The 24,949-nt window shown below is 37.9% G+C and overlaps 1 protein-coding gene across 1 annotated transcript; it reads right to left on the bottom strand.

Annotated features, from left to right (window-relative positions):
• Positions 1–4,339: 4,339 nt before the first annotated feature.
• Positions 4,340–23,486, bottom strand: ICOS (inducible T cell costimulator). Its single transcript, XM_061191050.1, has 5 exons — positions 23,429–23,486; positions 8,344–8,682; positions 7,518–7,624; positions 6,382–6,466; positions 4,340–4,380 (listed from the first exon to the last, which is right to left on the bottom strand). Exons 1-5 carry the CDS (start codon positions 23,484–23,486, stop codon positions 4,340–4,342), a joined length of 630 nt encoding a protein of 209 aa, XP_061047033.1.
• Between the last annotated feature and the right edge of the window lie 1,463 nt (positions 23,487–24,949).

Raw genomic sequence — 24,949 nt, 5'->3', positions numbered from 1 at the left:
GAGAAAATTTTTTAAATGGAGTAGGCTGGAAATGGGAAGAGGACTTGGGTCACACAAAGAAGTGGTCCCGTCTCATAAAGAATGTGAATTTAACAAAGAAAAACATGTAACAAGATGGAGAATTGTATTCATCAGAGTTCAAGATGACACTCTTAAGCAAGGAGGTCAGATCCTAGGAGGACTCTGTGTCCCAGGGCGCTGGACACAAGGGGGAGGGAGCAGGAGGAGAAATAGGTAGCAACTTAGAGGTTAAGTGAAGGGGGTAATGAAGGGATTGTTCCCAAGGTGTAGACAGATTCAAGGAGCAAACAAGGGAGGATGACGCGCCAGCGACGAGCAACAGTGGGAAACCAGGCTTTCCCCTAGCCCTGGAAGGAACAAAGGGTGTCTGAACTGGAGTTCCTGGAGATATAAGGAAGTGAGACAGGGAAGGAAGAGCTGGCAATAAAGGGTATCGAACCAGTAATCACTCTAGGCAATCAGAACTTAACACGAAGGGCAAACTCTGGGAATCCGTATAAAACACAAGCCATAAGGTTAGGCATCCCAGGCCAAGGGAGCCACTGTGGCCCCCAGCTGAGGATGAATGAAACCACCCAGCCTGGGCTGTTAGAGCCCAAACAGGGTAGAAAGGGCATACATGGGGTGGGAGCACCCAGAGTGGGGAGTCAGAGCCCAGGCAGAAAGAGGAAGCTATCATGGGGGGGAGGGGATGCCACCAAGATGGGAGATTGGTTTCATACTGAGGCATTGATCAAATAAGTGAACACACTAAGGATAATAAGAGGCAGGTTTCTCAACGTCATAAGAGGAACAAATAATAGAAAGGAATAAATCTAGAATGAACTCTGTAGTGTTGTATTAGAATTAAAGGCATAGGTGTGAACTCATGGATTTCAACATATCCAGATAGATATAGGTACAGAAATAAATACAATTGTAAACGTGTATATGTATGCATATATATGTATATACATACACACATTTACATCTATACTTAAATATACATATTATATATACATGTATATTTATATCCACACACATACACATATGCACACACATTTACCTCTAAATTTGTGTGTGTGTGGATGTGTGCGTCCCAGTTCTGTCCACTGAGGATCCTGGAGCAGGGAAATCGCAATAGGAATGAGTATTTACTAATGCTTAAATCTTGGCTTCTAAAAACCATTGTTCACTCAAAGAAACCAGGACCCCTTCGGAAAACAACTGATTCCAGCACTGGGACGGGGAAAAACACGAGCTGAGCCTGGAGGATCTTGTTCTGCCAGAAAGCAAGGAAGTGCTGAAAGAATGATGGGGTCCTGGTCAAAGGACACCAGAGCCAGTTTCAATAGGCTCCTGCTGGCCAAGGATGGGACAATTTAAGCATCAAAATGGATCATGGACTCTAACTCCCAGGACAATGCTTGACAGTGAAAGATGGATTTCTTTGTTCACAATTTTAGCATGATCTCCAAAAATAGCCTAGAATAATAATAAATGTTTGCCCTTTGAATAGAATAGGAAATCATACATACATATATTTATATATATATATATATATATATATATATATATATAAATATATATATATATGGACAAATGAATAAACTGACACTTTGATGAGGAACAGATGACTCACAAAATTTCCAAGTACCTCCCTATACAGAGGAATAGAGTTACTTTACAGAGGAGAAGCTTGACAGATGCTAACTTAGTCAAGTGATCAAAATGAATGTTATCAGTAACATAACAAGTTGAGATTTTGAGCCACCTGATAAGATGTAATTAAAAGAAAGTAGCATCGTTTTTGTGTTATTTTGGCTAAAGATCAATAACCTGATTTTAATTATGGAGAAACATCAGACTGACACAAACCAAGGGACCTTCTGCAAAATAACTGCTTGTAATCTTCAAAAGAGCCAAGGCCATAAAAGCCTAGGCTGAGGAACTGTACAGACTGACGTTCACAACAGAGATGTGATAACTCAATGCAAAGGGAGATTCTGGATGGAATCTTTCACATAAAATACATTATAAGGACACCTGGAAAAACTTGAATGAAGTCTGAGAATTAGGGGCAGCAATGTCTCCATGTTAATTTTCTGATGTTGATGATTATATTGTGCTTATGGAGGCGAGTGTATTGTTTATAAGAAATATGTACTAGTCAGAGGTGATAGGGCATTAGGTCAGAAACTTAGAAAAATAACAGTCCTTTTGCTGGCCTTCCAACTTTTTTATGTTTGTAGTTGTCTCAAATTAAAAAAAAAAAAAAAATGAAAAGAGGAATCGTTCCAAGCAGTGTAACAATCTTTAAGAACAAGGTCAAATTTGCAGGTGCTGGCTACAGTAATCATTTCCCTCCCCCAAGAAAACAGATATTTTCAGCTGACTATCAAATGTTTATTCTTTAGTTTCCTACTACTACAAAAATCTATTTCATAATTAGCTCTTCTTAAAACCAGTTTTTATTTCACAGAAATTGTATTCTTTAATAATTCACTTTGAAATGTCCAGGGCTAAGGGTGAGGATGCTTCAGGGCACAACTTGGGCAATCAGGAAAAGCAGACCACATGAGAGTGGTCCTCCCCACTTGACACCCCACGCAGAAAACTGCAAACAACTCAGAGAACACCTCTGCAAAGCCAGCCAGGTCGCCCAAGTCAGCGAAACACCGTACTTGATTCAAATTACACATTCAGTACTGTACTGTACATATCCAGCATCACACATGCTTAAAATAAGTATGCATAATGACATATCAGGTCTCACTTTTAAAGTAAACTATAAGCAGACAACTACAAGTTTTAAAACTGCTAAATAATCCCTTTTTTACCTAAGTTGAAAATATTGTTGCATACACATTGGCTGCTTCAGAAGCCTTGGGCATGCAGACAGGAAGTGGAGAAAATATTTCAGCTAAGAATAATCACATGTTACGTGTACTTAAGAATCTTTCCAGCTAAACCAAATTCAAAGGAAGACTGCCTTGAAGGGCCAGGGTCGGTTTCCAGGCTGAATGGTTTCTGGGAGACGGAATCATACAGATGTTCCTTGACACATCTGTGCTTCTTCACAGATCCTGGAGGAAAATGCAGGCAAACCCACTCTGGTCCCCAGGGTGACTTCAGCCTTTGGGGGCAAGTGCACCTGTTTGTCCTGGCTAAGCGGAGTTTCTCAATTCTGGGAATTCCACCCAGGTCTGGATGGCTGCTCCAGGCTGATGGGGGCTGTTTCAACCTATAAAGCCCAGATGCAGCACGGCTATAGTTTGGCAGTGACCTCTAGGAACTGCAGGTTTCATGCTGAATAGATCATGGGTTCTATCTCCCAGGACAATGCTTGACAGTGAAAGATGGATTCCTTTGTTTGTTTACAGTTTTAGCATGATCTCCCAAAATAGCCTAGCTTGTAATTAATAGCACCATGAAAACACAGATAATGGTAGAAAAGAATATCAAAAAATGAAGTCACTTTTGATTCTGGGCAATGTTTCCTACTACTGGTGTCAACGAGTCAGCAAAGTAAACCATTTGAACTGAATTTGGGAAAATATCTTTCTGGAGCAAAAAATATGCTTATTTAGGGAGAATATAGGCAAGTTATATTCACTAGGCTGCAGCTATATATATGAAACTGAGCAGCAGAAGGAAAAAATGTAGACATAGTTCCCAACTCAGTATGTCTGTCAAGTACTTATGTGGAAGTATTTTTAAAATGAAAATTGAGGGCAGAAGAAGGCACCTAAATTGCTTGTGCAGTGGTCAACGGGGGTTCAGAAGTTGGAGAAGAGTACTGTACTGCACTGTATTAGTAGGCTATCCTTACATATCCACACCTCAGAAATAAAATAACTGCAGTTTTGAAGCATCTCCCTCTACTGCCTGATTATAAAAGGAATGCTCCTCCCTACAGAAAGAAGAGGTAGTCTGTTAGTGAAATGCAGACAGACTCTGGCCCTCAGCTGCCCATTTGCTTTGCAGATTCCATACCCTTGACATCTTTAAAACATTTTTATAGATGTGTTTGTTTTCCTGGCTGATGCATTGCTTAGAAGCAGATCTGAAGACAGGGTTTCCATCCCAGTGAGGTCTGTTTGTTGAGCACACACAAGCTGGGCTTTCTATAAAGCTAGTTGCGAGAGGGTATTTGTTTTGAGAGAACTCTACAGTACTAAGGCAGTCTGTTAAAATCCCTATTGACTGATATAGTCACTGGTCCAGACTGAACAAAACATCAGCAAAAGATGTATGTAGTCAAATCAAGTCAGACTCTCTGTGGTCCAGGAAATAGAGAATCTTGCTCTTCAAGTTGGAGGGAACTGGCCAGTGTGGCTCATGCCTGGGTGCCAGAGAGTTCCAAATTACGGGTCACATCTGTAACAAAAATTTAGCATAAGTTCTTTAAAAACTCTCCATGTGCCAATCCCCTTTAGCAAGGCTTCCCCTTTCCTCTGCCTCTTGTAAACACACACACACACACACACACACACACACACACACAGGCAAACACATACCCCGTCCAAACTCTTCTTTATGCTTCAAGACTGAGCACCAATTCCACGTTTTCCATGGAGTTTTACCCAGCCCACTCTTGGCTCCTGTTACAAACATTGTCTGAACTCTACCACTTTGCAATTAATTGAGTACTTTTAACACTATCACGTGACTCCACCCTCCATGCAAACATATTACCTCTCCCAGTGACATTATAAACTGAAGACAAGGACTGTCTTAGGTCTTCCCTCCCTCTACCCAATACACATTACTCAGCACGGTGTTATTCGTATAATAACAAATATTTGACAGAGGTGCTGAGTCATGCTCTGCCTGGAATTGTATATGTGTAATGCTTTCGGAATACAGAAGAAAGACCCTGCCTACCCTCAAGAAGCTTACACTCTGGCCATTTTCAGTTACTATTTGTTTACATGTAATTGCAAGATACATGCTAGGCTTGGTAGATGGGGCATGAAACTACCCCCCTCTGATTTCAGCTGCACCACTTCTGAGCATGCTGACTATTCTAGCAAAATAGCCCCACCCTGCACTTCTCTGCTTTTCTGCCTCAGGGCTTTCTCTGAAGGCTTAAGAGCAGCCTCATGGCATGCACAGAGCACGGCTCAGGAACAAGGGAGATTAATGCATCCTGCAGGCAACCCCAAGCCAGTGGGGATGGGAGCCAATGGATAAATGCCCCATTTGCCATCCTTCAGAAGAACAATTCTGGGAGACATCTGTATACTTCTCAGAAGTCCTGTGGCCTCTAGCTGAGATCTTAGTAATGCAACCTTCATCTGCGTTTCTGCCTTTCCTGTCTCCCTCTCCCTGTTCCCTCACCCCTTCTTCCTTCCAAATAAACTACTTGCACCCAAGTGTCTGTCTCAGGGTCTGCTTTCAGGGACCCAAATTAAGATAGACACATTATTACAAGCACAGAGATTGAGAGAAAAGATTTTTTTTTCCAATAGCAAAATAATGAAACACAAGCTCTTTGCTAGTGTCAAAGCTATGGTTATCAACTCTCTGGAGAACCAAAGAATCATTGAACACCAGAAGAAACATCAATTTCTTTCATCTAAAAAAAATGAGGACTGAAGGCGATTTAGCCCCTTCCCATCCTTTAATTCCATGATTACAGGTGTTTTGTGCATCCCTTTTATACAAGTCCTTTACCACTGAGTGGTGGCAAAAATGCAGTGGCTTCTGTCTCATTATACACCTTCCATCACTGCAACCTCAAAGGCTTAAGATTTCCAAGAATGGATATTTCAGACTTTCTGGGATGGTCCTCAACTTAAGAACATTGCAGTTGACAACACTCAGTCTGAATGAAAAAGGTCAAAGTCCCACCTAACTGACTTCCGCAGCCATCCAATTTCTCTAACCATGCACATTTTTTACGTTGAAATAACAATATCTTCACCAATTTCTCCTTCTTCCCCTTGGGAACTCCAGCCCAGATCTTTCTTCCAAATCTCAGTCGAAAACCTTCATATCTGTGTATCTCCCACAGTGCCTCACTCAGTAATTTACACTAAATTGATATTCAATAAATCTCATCGTATGACTTAATGAACTTTTTAACAAGGAAGACTTAGAATCACCCCAATTTTTAAAATATCGATTGGAAGATTGCCTTGATACCATAGGGGTTTATGAACTTTTCATTTATTTTTAATAGTGGTTTACAGACATGTTGTTTTCAATGAACCGGAGAGAGCATCAATTCAGTTAAAATGAAAATTTGGCTCTTTACAGAAAATACTAAAATTCAATCTTAGAGACATTTTCCCTTCCTTTAAAATAAAAAATTAAAATTCTAGGCTTCATGTAAAGAACGCTCTTCCCTTCCCAAGCCCCCTCGTGTCACTGTACCTGTGGGTCCAGGCTTTTTAGCAGTGTTCACTGCTGCCATGAACATGTATTCACTATTAGGGTCATGCACGCTGGAAGGACACTTCTGCAAGAAAAGTCAGAAACGTGGTTTGTCATCTGCTCTTCCCCACCTCCATTCCTGTGGGGGATGTGTTTGTGTGTTTGTTACTGTTTTCTATTCGTTGTTGAAGCAGTATATGACAAAGTGTGATAATGTGACTTGGGCTCCTGACTTTAGGCTAAGTAGGAGAACAATATGAAAAAGGCTTTAAATAAAAACTGTTTCTGCTCAACGTCTTTTCTCATTTATGCCTTTACTGTTCCTTCCCCAGTAGACTTAGACCACGGGGCTTATCTTCCTCTCTACCTTCTTTATCTCTCCTTTCAAATTCCCTTCTGACACAGATATACTCACTGTATGGCCAAAGATCACACTGTGGATATACTTGAGGATGCTAACACCCTTGCATAATATGCAAAATGGTATAGATTCTTTGATTGAGAACCCGTTTTGTGATGGACTAAAAAGAATATCCCCCGGCACAGAGAGATTTTTGTTGTTATCGTTGTTGTTATTCTTTTATCTTTCTGCCTAGCTTTTCAGTGGTTTTCTTTAAAAGCAAGGAGTCCTAATAACTTACCATGTAAAGAAGCTGGCAATTTCCTTCTCAACTACTGATGGTGCCCTACGAGACTTTCTCACTGATTGTTTTTTAATTGACTGGTTGAGAAAAATTTATAACTAATTGTTTCATCTGCCCTGACTTTGGAAACTTAGAATCAAATTTGCAGCCCACATGTAATAGTTTTTAAAAGTCGGAAGCATCTATTTTTATCTTATAACCCTCCTCCTGCCTTTTTGTCTTTCCGTGGCCCCAATTTCCTTATCTTTTTTGAATAATAATAATGACATAGCTCTTTGTAAGCCACTGAATTCCTTTTGGAATGAAGTGGCTATAAAGTAAATAAGCTTCTGTTCCAAGTTAGTAGTTTAATTAGTAGGCATATCTTGAGGAAAGGAAATCATCTACCTGTTGATCAAATTACTCTGGCAAGAGCAATACATACTTTGATGAGTAAATAACTGCTCGTATTCCTCAGTAAAGCCAGCGCAAGAAAAGATCAACGTTGCTCACCTTTTTTGTAAGCCAACATGTAAGGACACATCCAAAAATGCACGCTACAACAAAAGCCGCACATCCGATGGGTAACCAGAACTTCAGCTGGCAACAAAGCTGTGATTCTGGGTTGGAAAAAAATTAAGGTTAAGGAAAAACTCTCAGAATCAAATCTCCTCTTTCAGTGCTGAATCACAAGTTCACTTAACAAATTTAAAAGAGCTGTTTAAATTAAACAGCTTGCCATAAAGCTTGCCTTCATTACAATCATGAAATCCAGTAAACAGTAAATAAATAACATCATCTCAGTATGATAGCAAGGATCCAGAAACTAAAACCGAAGACTCTATGCACGTATATTTCTACAAATGTGGTTAATAGAAAAGACTTCGCTGTCTATGTTTTTGCAAAAGAATAAGTAGGAAAAGTAAAGGTATAAAACTATTGTTTTCAATCATCTCACTTAATTCCACAATTCCCAGCACAAAACCCAAACCTTAAACTTTAGGTGAATAGAAGCAACAGCCATTAAGCCATGGGTTTGGATATTTCTCCTAATTTTTTTCCTGATTTTCAATGGCATGTGTGTTTTAGAGACAACATAACCTATTTCTAACTCAGCAGTCTATATGATTAAATTTCATATTGCTGATTAATATAATTATTTTTATTATTAATAAACATCCTTGTATTGATATATTTCATCATAAATTATTGCCATCAATTGCACCGAAATGAACTCCAACACAAGAGATACTCATTTGTTTAACTGTTTTCATTAGTGAGAAAAATTGTTAAAATGTCTATATACTCTTAAGTCTAGAAGATTAAAACAATGTCTTACCGTAAATATTCAAATATTCTTTGCTTAGAATATCTACTTGAAAAGGAGGAGGATCAAAAATTGATAGTTTGCAGATGTAATAGCTGGCATGAGAACTGTCCAAGTTATACAGAAAAAAGGAGACACTGTTATTGGATAACTGAAATTGACAGACGTTCAGATTCGTGATGGACACCGTGTCTCCGCTTCCCTTTGTTTTAATGAGATCACAGAGTATATTATTCCCTTTCAACAACTGCATTTTAAATTGTTGGACAGTATCAGGGTATTTGCATAAAATTTGTACACCTCCGTTGTGAAATATAAACATCTCAGACGTGGCAGAAGCATTGAATTCTCCTGGATAAAAAAAAAAAAAAAAAACAAATGTGACATTTTATGATTCTGTTGACCTAATCATTATATTTGAGCACAAAAGTCATCTCTTCTCTTCATAAAGTCACCTTTATTGCAACAAAATGAAGGAACTTCACAACCAAAAAATAGAACATGAAGGTAAAACTGTGTCTTGGGAAAAAACCTAACCAGAGACTTGTTTATCATATATGAATATATAATATGTAATATATTAAATAACATATTTACATAGTATGAATCAAAGAGAAATGGTTCCTGCCTTTGGGCAGATTTCATACTGGAGACAGATGATAGATAAATATGAAGTCATGCACCATAATTCATGCTAGGAATGGAGTCAAGTAAAGGTAGATGGGGTCACATTTTGACTGGAGAATCAGATAATGCCACTTGGAGAAAGTGACTTTGAAAATTGAACTTGAAGGAGCATTAGCACTTTAGTCAAACAATGAGAGATTTGGGGAAAGACATAGTTTAGGAAAAAAACTTTTTAAAGCACAAAACAGCTTAAACGAAAAATGAATGGTTATATAAGAGTATATATTTACACTATACCCTCCCGCTAGAGAGTGAAAGAACATTTCATTTTCAAATGATAGAAACATGTCTTCTCTGAACCTCAACCATTGAGAACTGAATCAAAGTCTGATGATAAAGGTAAAGACCCAGAGTTTTGTTTACTTTTTCATTTTTTAAAATAAATTTTAGCTTATAGGAAACCAAGGTTGTTTTTGCAAGCTACATGGGGATCACAGAAGAAGGAAACTGTAATGGATTTGGCCTGGTTGCAGATTCTGAGTTATTCAGTTATAAGTTCAAACAACTCTTTCCCTTCCTTTTTTCTTCTTCTTTTTTTAATATGACAAAGTTTCATGCTGAAATTGTTTGGGAAAAATTATTAGCATGACAGTTTTTAACTTAAATTTTGAAATCCCTGTTTTTATTCTTGAGAAAACTATGTAACAAGTACAAAGAATTTTTAAGGAAAAAAATTACCTACTCCTCCTTTTCCAGTGAAATAGAAATACTATTTGTGCATTTTTGCTCTTTATCTTCCAGACATATACTTATATTATATAGCAAACCTATTCCTTTTGTTCTTCTATTGGTAGTTAATGTTATATCATAAACATTCCATTTTTTACATAGTCATCATACTTACCCTTTTTAATGGCTATATAAAAGGGCATAATGTTAATCTATCATAATTTGTTAAAGCATTCTACTAATGTTGACTGTTGGGGTTATTTTCAGCATTTTGATTTTATGTAAATATTTTGACATGTGGGCAAAATATTTAAAGACTCTGAAAACACTCGATACCACCATGTTGCTTTCGGAAAGAACTGTTCCACTTTATAACTGGACTAGCATTACCCTCCTGGCTTCACTTGTCACAGTTCTGCTTACACCAGTGCGTTCATTTTATTTAAAATTCACCATAGTTACTTATTTTTCTTAATACCTGTAGGCTTTCATTTATATCTCTCATATTGCTAGGGAATAGATTTTCAACTTGGGGATTTGATTGCGAAAATATACACAAGCGTTCTAGTTTTCAGTATGGCAGTCCAGATTATTCAAACTAATTCCCACACCAAAACAACCAAACATGCTGAATGAAATGTCTAAAAATATTAATGTAAAGGATTAAAGAGCTGAAAAAAAGAAGAAATTACTAGATTAAACTTGAAGAACCAGAATCCAGAGAGATAAGCGAAGGTTAGAAGTTGCTTTTACTTCGAGAGCATGTGCTGCTCTCCCAGATTCAAACTTCTGTTTTCAGGTCTCAACTCCCAGAGTCTGAAAGTGAGAAATCTAGTAAAAGACATTCTCCTCAATAAGCTCCTCAAAATCCCAAAGGGCTACAGCCTTGGAATACAGGTTAAACCAGAAGTAAACCAGCCTTCATGCAGATTATAGCCCACCTTCAAATCACTTCAGTGGTCCAGAAAATCTCAATAATTGAACTTTGTCTAAGGTGATTTTGGATTATCATTACCCCTAAGCTTTTGAAAGTAAAAATGCAAACTATTACAGAAAGAAAAGGTTTACATCCTAGGCTTCAACTCGTATCTACAAATAATAATTATAATGACAAGCATACCATAAAAAATAATCAGACATGCAAGGAAACAAGACAACAACAGAAACAACAGACTCCAAAACCAAATACACAATTATATATTTAAATTATCAGATCCCCAAAATAAAACAATTGAGCCTTCTGTGTTTAAGGAAATAAAAGACAAACTTGTAATAATATCTATAGATCACAGGAAACAAAGAAAAAAAGTCAACTAATTTGAAAAAGAACCAACTAGAATTGGCAAAAAACCACACTGAGATTAGAAACTCAGCAGATATGTTAAGAGCATATTAGATGGTTAAAGAGAGTTGTTGAACTGGAAAATTCGGCTAGAAAAACTATTCAGAATGCAATCAAAATCCACAGATTCAAGAATCCTAACAAATCACAAGCAGATTTTTTTTTAAATATGCACATCTAGACAAATCATAATAAAAACCCTAAAAACAGCCAGGGAAAAGAGACTGACTACCTTCTAAGAAGCAACTGTTAGACAGACAGGTGGTATCTCAACATCAACAGTAAAAGTCATGATACAGTGGAATTACATCTTATATCTTTAGAGTACTGAAAGAAACTGTCAACCTAAAACACATTGTCTAGGAGGCTAGAAACGGTGTATGCAACTTGAGACTTTGATAAATGAAGTATGCATGTTGTGATTTCTTGCATAATGACTAAAAGAATAGAAACAGAATATATAAACCAAATGAATATCTCAAAATTCAGTATGATGCTTCTGTATAAAGGGGAAGAGGAACTGGAATCGGTAAGGAAAACAAAGGGTGGAGAGGCTTCTGTGGGCTGACAATGTTTTACCTCTTGACCTGTGATAATTGTAGGAGTAAGGTAGTATGTTTTGTAACTATTCGTTAAATTGTACATTTATATTTTTTCACTTTTGTGAATAGATGTTTTGCTCTAGAATAAAATAGTTTTCAAGTATAAAGAAGAAAAACAATGCTTGTTTCATTTAAAGAACTGAGGGTAAATATAAGCAAAAGGCAAAGGGGAAAAACTCATCACATGAGAATAGGTGCAACCTACATTAGATTAAAGTGAAAGATGATTTGCATGGGGACTTATTTGTCTGAAAGTAAATTATGTTGCACTACTATTGCTTTGATGCTTATGTCTTTACTGTCTATTGCAGAAGATAAAATCAGTGAGCTGGTTCACAGTTCCTTTAGAAATGTTCAGAGCAAATTTCCCAAGGACTTTAGAATAGCAGCGTGTAAACCACAAAGAGATCTTGGAACAAAAGTGTCTGCGGCCACCTTGTGCACACACAGATGTAGATGCATTGTCTTCTACTTCGGAAGATGATTTTGTCAGCAGCTTTTTCTCCTTTTGGGCCCACACTATGACCTATAACCCAATGCAAGATGAAATATAATGGTTGGCGATGCAGGGTGATAGAAGTGCAATGCAGTGGTTCCCAAGGAAACCAGAGGAAAATTCTGGCTTTGCCATTAGCAAGTCTCTGTGACAAGGATACCTCTCTAGACTTTAGTCTCTTCAGCTGTGAAATAAGGAAGTGAGACCAAGACATCTTAAAGTTCTTTCCAACACTTACTCTCTATGGATTGAGGATGAGAACATATCTAGATGAGACCATGAACAACCAAGAGAGATACTAGTTTGCTGTTGGGTTCTCCAGAGGAGAAACCATGTTTCCATAATACTCTTTCTGTCCCAGCATCTTACTGGGCTGTTCCATGAAGTCAGGAGAAATGAAAATTAATGAGACAATCTTCCTGGCCCATAAAAACATTTAGGTATGACGAGGAAAACTACCTAAGTTTTTCTTGAGTGACAGTGCCATTGACATCAGAGGAGTAACTGGAGATCCCAAAGTGTCATTTCTACTGGACACTCTTAGTTATTTGTTTTATCATTTTTAATCTAAAAACTACCTAGGTCACCTTTTTATTATTAAATGTGGTGACAAGAAGCCTGACTTAAGTGTCCACATACCCGATGCTTAAACTTTCCATCTGGAAAACGATTTGGCAACTCTTGGTCTGCTATTTGAATGTTTTCAACTAAAGGAATCAGATAGGGGATTTAATCAATTGCTTCATAATTACTTTGGCACCTGTAGAACAGATATGCTCAAATACCTAATCACAAAATCCTTAGTCTTTGATGATATATATATTTTTTAATTTATTTATTTATTTATTTATTTATTTATGGCTGTGTTGGGTCTTCGTTTCTGTGCGAGGGCTTTCTCTAGTTGCGGCAAGCGGGGGCCACTCTTCATCGCGGTGCGCGGGCCTCTCACTACCGCGGCCTCTCTTGTTGTGGAGCACAGGCTCCAGACGCGCAGGCTCAGTAGTTGTGGCTCACGGGCCTAGTTGCTCCGCGGCATGTGGGATCTTCCCAGACCAGGGCTCGAACCCGTGTCCCCTGCATTGGCAGACAGATACACAACCACTGCGCCACCAGGGAAGCCCACACATACCACTTTTTAATATAAAATTATCCTCCAAAATATTCTCTCACACTATCTTTGATATGTTCCTCACTCTCCCTACCATAACCATCTCCATTTCCAATCCCCATAAGCTCTCATATACAGTCTGTACATTTTTCAGACATCCTGTAAACACCCCTACCTTCACACTTGTGTTTTCTGTAACATGATTCAACTTCTGCACAGTGTCATACACAGTCAAGCCTAGCAAACATACAAATCATACAGCAAGTCCAATTTTTCCACATACAGACAACTGATGACCCAGACAGATTAGATTATTTGTCCGAGGTCACACAACTTCTTGGGCAGATGAAAGATTTGAGGTACAATCTGAGGTTGAAATGCCACTAGCAACAACCAAAGGAAGTATAATGGAAGCAGGCAACCACATGAAGCTACAAAGTGGTCACTATAGACTGAGTCTTAGAGGATCACTGTTGAAATCCTTCTACAGGAAGAAAGTCTAATTTCCTGCACCTCTGTTCTATGTCCGGTAGAATCTACCCATTTCTCTATCTAAGCTGCAATTGGTCCAAACCAGCATTCTCTCTCTCTGGGATGACAAGAGCTTCCTAACTTTCTGCTCTCACTCGCACCCATTCACCATCCACTCTCCTCAGGGAAGCCAGAATAATCTTCTTACATACATAATCAGATAGTATACTTGCCCTGCTTATAAAGCATCCAGGGCCTTCCCATCTCATTTAAAAGAAAATCTAACTCCTTACGCTACTTTCCATGACTTGCATGATCTACCCTGTCTCGCTAACACCATTTTATACCAGTCACTCACCACACTGCAGTCACACTGTTCTTCTTTCTATTCCTCAAACACAAGAAGTTGGTCCCCAGGGCTTTGAATTTGTTGTTTCTTTGCCTGGAATGTTATCTCTGATTTTCATGTGGCTGCTTCTTACTTCTCCAGCAACCATTGACCGCTCAATCCAAAACACACCACAAGTCATTTTCTAGCATATTACCTGAGGTTGCTGTCTGCTTTGTTTTCTTGTTTACTGTCTGGCTACCCCACTATAACATAAGCTTTAAAATGAGGGACCTTGTTGATTTTATTCACAGATGCATCCCAAGTATCTACAGCAGCACCTGGTAAGTAGTAAGTCACAATAAATATGTATTGGATGGATGGATGGATGAATAGATATGTAGATCTCAGTGATGTTATAAATCTGGGGAGATAAAGCGTAGACTATAGAATATAAGAATCAAAAGGGCTCTTAGAAATGATTCAGTTAAGCCTTTCATTTTAAATTGTACACTTAAATTTATCAAGCTAAACTGGGGCCAGAAAACTGAGTATCTTTCCCAGGATTACATAGGTCATAGCTGGGACACGATCCCAGGGTTAGCTACGGCATGTTGCCTTTCTTCTGCAGACAAGTACGTGCAAATATACAATCAAGTACAAAAGACACCTCCTCAACTGGGATGTCAGGTTCTAATGAATATTATCTGGCTGAGCTTTAAAGAAGCACGTTCTTTAACTATTATAAATATCTACCAGGTTCATAAAGACTTGTTTAGATGGTTGACTATTCTCTTGGCTCTTTTGTCTATAGAAGGGAAGACAGGTTTCAACCTGGTTATTATTTGTATCCTCTAAAGTGCAGAATCATTAAATTTGCCCAATGGATGTCCAGGACAGGTGCCTCTGAACCAATGATTGTTGTAATACATCCAGATGTTTCATAACCGGAGCATGTTAGTGATTTGCAATAGAAACACCATGCTATAAAATTTAGCATTTAATGCATTGCTAAAAACACAAACAGGAATATGTTCTCTTGAATCCTGGTGATGAGTCTAAAAATCTGAATATTCAGACTTCATTTTCGTTTTGCTACCATATCTGTTTACTTCTTGTTGGTGCTCCTAGATTATAAGCACTCTAGAAAATAGGTGCTATGTCTTAATCACATTGACTACCATGTCTAAAGGGTGCAATCTTTCCAATAGAGGTTCAAACCTGTTAACTGCTGCTATGATTTTTATAACATTACTGTTGATATCAGCAGACTAAGGTTTCAAGAGTAAAATCAGAATGTTTATATCAGATGATTTCTTTAGATCTTCAAAATTTTTAAAAGATAAAAGCATTTGCATCTTCTTTTTGGGGGGCTATTAAGAAAAAAATCTCTGAAGAAAAGGGTCATTCAGCTGAGAATCGCATTATGATTCAGAAGTTTATTTACAAATTGATTCTTTTACATCTAAACTATTTCATTTCTTCAGTGCAAGATTGTCTTGATAGAACCCATCCTGCCAGGACTCTTTATAAGCAGTTGTATTATGCCTGGTTGAAAATCTTTTAGCAAAAACACTTAGAAAACCCACACAGTGCAGGGGATTTGAGACCAATCAGCAATTTCACTTTATTCTCCTTAACTCAGACTTCTAACCACAAACCTCCACAAAGGTCTGAGTGATTGAAAGATAAGAGTTCCTGAGTTTGCAATTATTGATAGTGCTTATTAAAAATATTTTCTGTAATCCAACAATGATAAGCTTTAGCTTAGCACAGCACATGAATGTGACGTAAGAAATGAAGTTCTAAAAATTGCCATGTTTATATTAGGGTTTTGTTACATTTGATCTTTTCCTAAGAAATTCTGTCATTTAAAACATATGCTTTCTACCACTTTTTTTTTACCTGTCATAAAACCACTGTCATTTCTTATGCATCTACTAGCTAAAACTTTTGGAATCCGGATTAGCACATTTTTATATATGCATAATTTCTATATTTACGTTATTATTCAAAGGCATCCATAATCTAAAGTAGTGATTGAAATCGGTAGCAAGGGTAGGCAAAATAAGCCCAATCCCAACTCTTAACATTTGCAAAAAAGGAAGTCAGAAAAACATGAAGAAAAAAAGTAAGGAGAAAGTTAAAAAGGCAAAAGACTATGAGCACACCTGCACGTGCACACGCACGCTGACACACACACACACACAATGTGTGAATTTTTTATTCTCCAAGGAACTCTGTAGAGGGGATAAAACAACCTTTGATGCTCTAAAATGCATAATTTTTTTAATGAAAGATTGATTTTCTCCTCGTAAAAACTGATTTTCTTTGTGAAAATGGAAAAATCCCAAAGGTGTTATAAAACTCTGTAGCGGTATTTACAAAGTAATTAGAATAAACTCTACTCTCTACTCCAGTAACCCACACCTTCATCTCCAGCCCACTCCTCCCCTTGGCTTAGTCCCTTATTTCCAGTTTCCTTTCAACGTCTCTATCTGGATGTGTCCCCTGACATATCAAGAGTAACATTTCCAAACTGAACTCAGCATCCACTCACCAAACCCAAGTCCTGTCCTTTAAGGCATCAGGACCTCAGAGTCTTCCTCTTTACTCCCTCTCTCCGACTGTCCTGATCCAATTGGTCACCAAGTCCAGTTGGCTCTAGCTCATGGATGGTTTTTCCCCATTCCCATTGCCAAACTAGGACTTTTTCACATCTTCCTTCATCTGTGGAAGCATCTTCTTGACTGGCCTTCTCAACAGCAGTCTCTCCCTCCAAATCCATTCTCCATGCTGCTTGCAAAATTGTGTTTCTAAAAAACATTTCACTCCCCAGTTTGAAAATATCCACTACCTTGTTGCTTATGAGGTAAAAAAATAAATCAATTTTCTTGGAATGACACAAAATCCTTTCACAATCTCAGGGACCATATAGCTTCAAGTTACACCATACTTTTTGGCCATTACTTTCACATTGTTACTTCTATCCCCATAGACTAGAATATCCCATTACCCCTTTATCTGCTTAGAAATCCTCATTCATTCTTTAAGAACCACTTTAAAGAACCGCTTTGTCCCTGAGACCCCCAGACAAAGACTCCTATCTCAATGATTTCAATAAAGCCTTGTTTATACCAATATATTTATAATGTGTATAAGCTTAGATCGTAATTATTTTTGTCTGTCTTCCTCTTTTAAACATAAACTTCACAAGGATAAAGACTGTATCATGGTCACTTAAATAATCCTAGGACCTGGAATACATTAGATGCTCAATAATAATAAATGAATGAATGAATAGAAGAATATGGAAGCTGAGCATGGCTGGTAAATGTCCTGCAATGAGGTGAGGAGGTGAGCAAGAAAAACAGAGCAGGGGATCCAATCTACTGGATAATGGAGAATGCTTGTTTCCAAGTCCAAAGGCAAAGTCTCACACTGAATGATGCCCAACCAATTGTCTGAAGCCCAATAGTTCTGGAGTTATATAAACATCTAAGCTTTCAAAAACTTCCAAATAATAATAATAATTGCAACTTACAAGCATTGCATGTTTCCCATGTATTAAGGTTTCAAATTCATTACATGCAATATATCATTTGATGTTCATAACAACATTTGACGTCAGATTTTCTATTTTTATTCCTATTTTACAGATGAGGAAACTGAGGCTTGAGTAACTGGCCCCAGGTCATAGAGGCAAAATGTGGTGGAGCCATGATTTGAACCTAGACAATTTGATATCAGAGTCCACATTTCTAAGGAGCCGCTTAGTCCAATAATCTAGTCCAACCCCTTAATTTTATAGAAGCTGAAGCACAGAAGCTAAAGAGACTTGCTAAGAAAAGAGAAGAAAAAGAAAAAGAAGCTTTTAACATTAAGCTAGATTTGGAAGTTATTTTCAAGTATTTCTTTTCCTTCAAGATGTATTGGGTGTATAATTGTCCCAAATACTTCAAGTAGTATTTACATTGGTGTCACATATGTATTCTACGACTGAAAAGGTTATTAGGCACCAAAAAACATATATAAAATTATTTATTTGATGTGAAATTACATTGTTTAACATACCTGTTTCCCTAGACAGCCTCATTCATGGATCATTGTGTGTTGAACTGCCCTGTGTACTTAAACCTGCAACAAAGTCTGGGTCCTTGCTCTGATGGGATCTAAATTCTTGATGAGTATTCTGTAACTTATCTGCCTGTAGAAATGTAAAAAGATGTATTCACATCTACAAGAAACTCTATGATAGTTAAATAAGAGCAAACAGGAACTACTAGGAGATTTTGCTTCAGTCTTAGATAGTACAAAACGAGCAGAACTTGAATTGTGAGGGCAGTAGAGGTTTTGTTTCTTGTTTTTTTCATGAATGAATTTTTTTTCGTGCTAAGCCCTAGGAGAGTATAAATGTTGGCTATAAAAGTTTGATTTCTCATATTCAAAAAAGTTCCATTTAAGTGATTCTTTGTTGCTTGTTGGAAGTGCCATGTCTATGGCAACACACTCAGAAAAACAAAAGACTCTATCAGAACTAGTGGTTGACTGACTCAAAATTCTTGAGCCCAAAATTCTTGAGTCCATCACCTTCCTTTAAAGACAAACTGCTTCTTCTTAGCTTTTCCTCATGCAAAGTAGATGCAGCCATCGGTATGTTATACAAGAGTCAGAGGAGATTCATATCTCAATTTCTGACTCTCTCTTTAAACTCGCAAATTTCAGTCTGTTTCAATCGACCATACAGGCCAAACTAATGGAAAAAATTGCTTGTTGACCAACAGCTTTCATTTGTGTTACATGTTTTCTACATATTTAAGTTCCACTTTCCAAAGTATAATTCTGAATTTTCCTCAAAAGGTATTGAACACCACATTCTTATTTTACTTAGAATGACCAAAACGTGTCATTTAATAGACTCAATTTATTAGAAGAGCAGTAACACAGAGATGCCATTTATGGAGTAAACGTGGTCTTTTCTTTGGGTATTGAAGGCTACAAATGATTGGTATATATATGTGTGTGTGTGTGTGTATATATACACATACATATGTATATATGTATGTGTATATATATGTATATATATGTGTATATATATACTGGGCTTTGAATTTGCAAAGCCCAGTACATCTTTTTATGTATAAAATTTATATTCTTAGGATAGGGAGACAGCATAAGCTGTGGGTTTTGCTCAGTTTACAACTGTGAATACTGAGGCCAATTTTTTTTTACGTCAAACAAGTCTATGGATACACAGTGAGCAAAGGTCAGATGAGAATTGAGGTCCTCCTTACACACCTACATTTTGTTTCTACCAAGAAATGGAAATATGCTGCTAGCAATTTAAAAACTATAATATTCCATTTCATCTAAGGGAGTTGTTAACAGCCATGGCAAGTTATGAAATTCATTTTGCTCACTAATGATGAAAAAACAAGGATCTCGAGATCTTACATGAAAATAATAGGCATGTCTAAAAAGAAGGAAAAAAGACAAAGAAAAAGATATGACTAAACAACTACTGGGAGAAAATATCCCCGAAATTTAAAAAAACCCCAAAAACCTGAAGTCTGCAGATTGAAAAGGCTCACTCCGTCCCAAGCAATGTTAATGAAAACACTCACAGAATTAGGCATATCCTAGTGGAATTCCTGAATTCCATTATTGAAATGAATAACAAGATTCTAGAGATACTTTTTAATCTACTTGCAAAGTAATGGGAGGCAGACTAACATGGAACTACTCACCTGCAACCCTAGAAGCCAGCATACAGTGAATGAATATCCAGAGACTATTAAAAGAGTGCAGTCCAAGAATCCTACTCCCAGAAAAGAGATTAGTCACCCATCAGAGTAAAGGAAGACATCTTTACCCATGCTGGAATTCAGAGTTTGAGGTATCTGAAGAAAATAATGGAAGTCTTCTGATCATTGGATCAGAACAAAGATGACAAGACAGGAGCAGATGGCAAGAATGATGCTGCCACTGGAAAAACGTGAAGTGAGTGTAAAGAATTCTTGAACCAGAAGAGAAATACTGTCAGAGGAAACAGCAATGATCTGCAACTACAAGTTTTCAGTTATTTCAACAAAACCCATGTGTGGGGCAGGGGTTCACTAAGGGGAAAGCAAGAGAGTGAAAAGAGAACATTCCAAAGTTCTCACGTCACTGCGGGGGATGGGAGGTGGGGTAAACACGTCAAGCAAGGCTACTGTCATTATTTACTTTACTACAATAATAAATAGATATTCAATTAAGCTGCTCTGAACATGATAATGAATTAGTCAACTAGGACGTGTAGTCAACCTTCCAAATTACAGAGGGAAAGAGGGGAGTTAAAAGAAACTTCCTCATACCAACAAAAATAAAAGAGAATACCACAACCAAGGAAAATAGAAATAAACATAATATTGAAGGAGTGAAATCAATATAGGCTTCTTGTGCTGAGTGAGAATGCCCTGAATTCATCTATTGAAAGAAAAGATGGACAATGTGGATATTTTTAATTCAGCAAGAACACTGGAAGGAGGTGCTGGGAGGGGGTTAAATGTCAACTCAGCTCCGCAGGACTCTCCCTGAGCTCCGGGGAGGAGCAGGTGCTGGAAGCGCCAAGGGGCTGGTTTTTTGGAGGTGATGGAGTTCAGGAATCACTGCTTCAGTGCCTGGGTGACAAAATCAAGGCTCAAAATGAGCCTGAGGGTTACCCTTCCAGCTTCCACCCTGAACATATCATTAGACATGCACGTTTATTAAACATCACCCAACCTTGGTCATTCCCACTCCACTGCTTTTAAAGTGGTCTTTCCAAAACCAGAATTCATCAGGTCACCCGCGTGGTCTCCATTGCCCATAATGTCTAGAAAGAGTGTCTTCTAAATGCAGACAGAGGGTCCCAGTTTTCTCAGATCCTTTTACAATTAAGAGCCTCCTATTGTTCCAGAATCATTAAAAGAAAATGACTTTGTTAAGTTTTACACTGAGATCAATAGAAGACTGAGAATCACCAAGATTTCTTTCCTCTTAACTCACCAACCAAATAACAAAACTGATGAGAATTTCTCTCCTTTGAGATTCATGTTATATCTCCACTACTTCAACATGGTGTGGAAAGAATGTGGATATTGGAATCAGACATATTTGAATTCTAATCTTGGTTCTGCCACTAATTACTAGGTAACCAAACACTTAGCTTTTCCTGGTCTGAGATTCTTCAAAGATTAACTGAAAGTAAGAATGCCTACCTCTTCGTGGGATGAGAAAGCCTACATAGTTGGGAGGATTAAAAATATGCCAAAGGAAAGGATCTGCAAGAGCTTAGTTGACTTCAGTCTGGTTCTTTACTTTGCATTTAGAGCCTTTAAAATGGTAGTTGCTGGATACATGCACTGTGGTGATATTTTGAATATGAAGATTGTTCGGCAGTTTACTATCTCCATCTAGCCATTTGTGCCCCAATTTTGCCACCTGTCAAATAGGATAACAGCTTGCACATGGCATGGTTTTCTGTTGATGAAGGGGAACGTTGGTTTTATTCCATCAGAATCCAAGATAAATATCATTCCAGAAGTACAATTTATTCATCAGCTTAATTTGCCAACTAGAAATAATTCCACCTAGGCTGGATCGATCCTTCCACAGTGGTAACACCATTGCTAATTCAAATCTCCTGACCATAATATCACCACCATAAGTGCCTAAATGGGTTTGGCATATTGGATGCTTTTTAGCAGTACAAACCCTTCAATGACTTGAACCAATGTTCTTGGAAGAAAATCCACAATCCTTCACACATGTGGTGCATATGGTCTGAATGGTCTGGTCTCTGCTTTCCTTTCCTGCCTTATCTTGCACCATCCCCAACCCCTTTCCTCTCTGTACTCAGGCACATCCACTTTCTTCCAGCTTCCTGACTTACTTCATTCCTTCCTGCCACAGGTCCTTTGCACTTACTCTTTTCATGATATGGAATGTTCTCACCCACCATCCCACCATTCTCCCCATTTATTCCTATTTGTCCTCCAAGGCTCAGCTCAAGTGCCACTTCCACAAGAAAGACTTGGATGAACCCACCCCCCAACCGCACCTCCACACCCACCAGTCTATGCAGGTTTCTTTGTTACATCCTCTGATAGAACTGAGTTCTGCCTGTAATTGTCATTCATTCATGGGATTATTTGATTAGTGTCTCTCTCCCAGCCATTCAGTTAGCTTCATGAGAGCAGGAGCTGACCTGATTTTGCTCATCATTGTACACACAGCAGCTGGCACAGTACCTCCTGCATGGCAAGTGCTTGGTGCTGAATGAATGGATGAGTGAATGAATGAATGAATATCAATTCCAAAGCTATTCCTTTGTTGCTCATGCAGCTAAAGGATTTCATTGGGTTGTATAAAAGCCATAGTTAAACAAGCAAGTGGCCCCAAACTGCCCTTGGGACCTTAAGTAGACTCTAATTCCTCATTCCTCTTTCCTCTTTATTTAAGAGCATTGGAGCCACCTTGAGCCACCACAAGATCAAATATTTGACCAATACACTTTTGTTTTTTAATTCTTTGGAGAGAAAAATAAAGTCTGTTTTTGGTACCACAGCAAAACTTATTTCTAAATAAAGTTATACCTACTAAAAGTTCTGTCTGCACTTCTAGTGTTAGTAGAACTTCCCAATGTAATATAATTTCACTTTGCTTTTTCTCAGCCTCAAGAACATGAGGCTCAGACTTAAAGATGAAATAAAAATAATAGAAAATGTACCAAGTAGGAAGCAGCAGAAATACATATTAATTTCATTGTAGGTAACATTATTTAAAGTATTCAAGTAGAGTGTGATATATATCATGTAAGAGAAAGAATTGAGGACTTCAGAACGATTTTTTTAATGTCTACAGAGGCTAGGGAGTATTTTTACATCATCCACTACTCCTTAGCCTTTTAGAAGGACCTTGACATTAGTGTCGAAAAAACTCTGTGGCAGCCAGGGAGGTTCTGACAAAAGACCACCCAGATAAGATTAAAATCAAAATCCTTCTTTTCAAAGCCCTTCCATCTTATTTTCTCCTCCAGAAAGAATCCCCAGCCCAAATGCCAGGACTACTTAATTTTCATTCTCTTGACACAAGTCATTTTGCCTTTCATCTTTCTCTGAGAACAGTAAGCCACTCTTCTACTTTATCCACTAAAAAGTAACTTCAAGCAGGTAATTTAAAGTTTTAATGATCCGATGAGACATTTTTCTTCATCTTAAAACAGTGACATAAACACCCTTAGCCATGGACTTGGGCTCTTCTGTAATCGTTCTTACTTTCTGAAAACAAACAAAAAAAACCTTTTCCAATTGATTTTTCTTAATGTTCACTTGAATATAACTTAATAATAAATATTCAGTAGGTCACTTACCTGTTAGAACTTCAACTTGGAAGAAGAATAGAAAGAAATACCAGAGATCTGACTTCATGTTTGCCAGAAACAAACACAATTTTCTCCTTCAGTGTTTAAAGCTGCCAGTGAATTCATGTCCTCTGCTGTTTTCTGTTTGCTGGAAAGGAAGTGGGTTTTTTGGGGGTTGATGTAGTGTCACACTTACCATCAAGGCAGGGAGGTGTCTCTTAATTGATGTCAGTGGCTATATGGCATTATTGCTCATGGGGGTTAAGCTTAATCCATGGATTATTAATGACTTTGAAGACAGAGGAAAACTTTACCCTCATTTCAGTTCCATGAAAAGAAGTGAAAGAGACAATGCCTATTCTTTTCAGAACCACCCTATTCCTCTGAATCAATAGTTTTGGGGATAACATGGTCTAAAATTAACCACATGATAAATAGCATGTATTTGGACACATTTCTATCTTATGCTATTTGCTCCAGAGAGAGAAAGCCTTTGAAATAGGACAAGAAATAAATGAAATTACAACAGAACTTGAAATGATGATACTGAAAGAAGAGCAACATAGGAATCTAAGAAAGAATATTTACATGGCATTCATTGTAGATGGTAATTTTCCAAGTGTTAGAGTTGGTTTTAATCTAACTTAAACCTTGCCTTACATAGTACAGCAGAGTCTGTAGAAATCAGGGATTCTACACCTATAGCCTCAGATGAAAGCAAGAAAGCTGAAGAGCCTACCCATGGTCTCTCTATCCACGCAGGGTGATAGAGTAGACAAAAACAACAGTAATAATAATAAAAATAATTATGTTTGTATGTATATAAATGTTTTACATGAAATAATACATGTTAATGCAAAGCATACATAAAGTTAAGTGTAAAATAATATATAATATATTTAATATGTATAAAATATGTGAATATAGCTAATATTATATTTATATTGTTTCACATTTATGTAGGTGGATTATTTGTATATGTTTATATAATGTCTTATACATGTATTAATTCGTTTACTCCTCTTAACCATCCTATGAATGGGGACTGCTAGTCTCCCCATTGTACAGATGAGGAAAACTGAGGCACAGAGTGGTAAATTACCTGGCCCGAGTCACTTAGTTAGTAAGTGGCAGTGTTTGGATTTGGAGTGTGTGGCTCCAGAATCCTCACTCTTAACCAAGCAGGTGAAACCAGTCATGCCAAGGCCTGCTGAGCCTACCACTCAGAGGTCTGAACTGGCTTCCAGAATGCTGGATCCAGGTTAGGTTTCTGGGGAGTAACAGGGCAGGATAGATTCTCAGCCTGCAGAGCTGACATCTAGGTGAGAAGCTGGAATCAGCTGGGCAGGGCAACCAGGGTGTCAGTCCAAAATGTCCAGGCTCTGAAACAGAATCCAGGATGGTCTATAAAAAAGCAATTAAAGATACTGGAGAGTCAAGGGGTTCCAAAGGTAAGGTAGGAGGCTGATCCTGCAGTGATTTCCAAGCTGCTGAGGCTTCCCCGGTAACTTTTTTAGGGCTCCTGGGCCT

The sequence above is a fragment of the Eubalaena glacialis genome, chromosome 1 (genome assembly GCF_028564815.1).
Source record: "Eubalaena glacialis isolate mEubGla1 chromosome 1, mEubGla1.1.hap2.+ XY, whole genome shotgun sequence".
Taxonomy (NCBI): Eukaryota; Metazoa; Chordata; class Mammalia; order Artiodactyla; family Balaenidae; genus Eubalaena; species Eubalaena glacialis.
The sequence above is the reverse complement of the archived record's forward strand: the minus strand, read 5'-3'. Positions and strand labels throughout refer to the sequence as shown.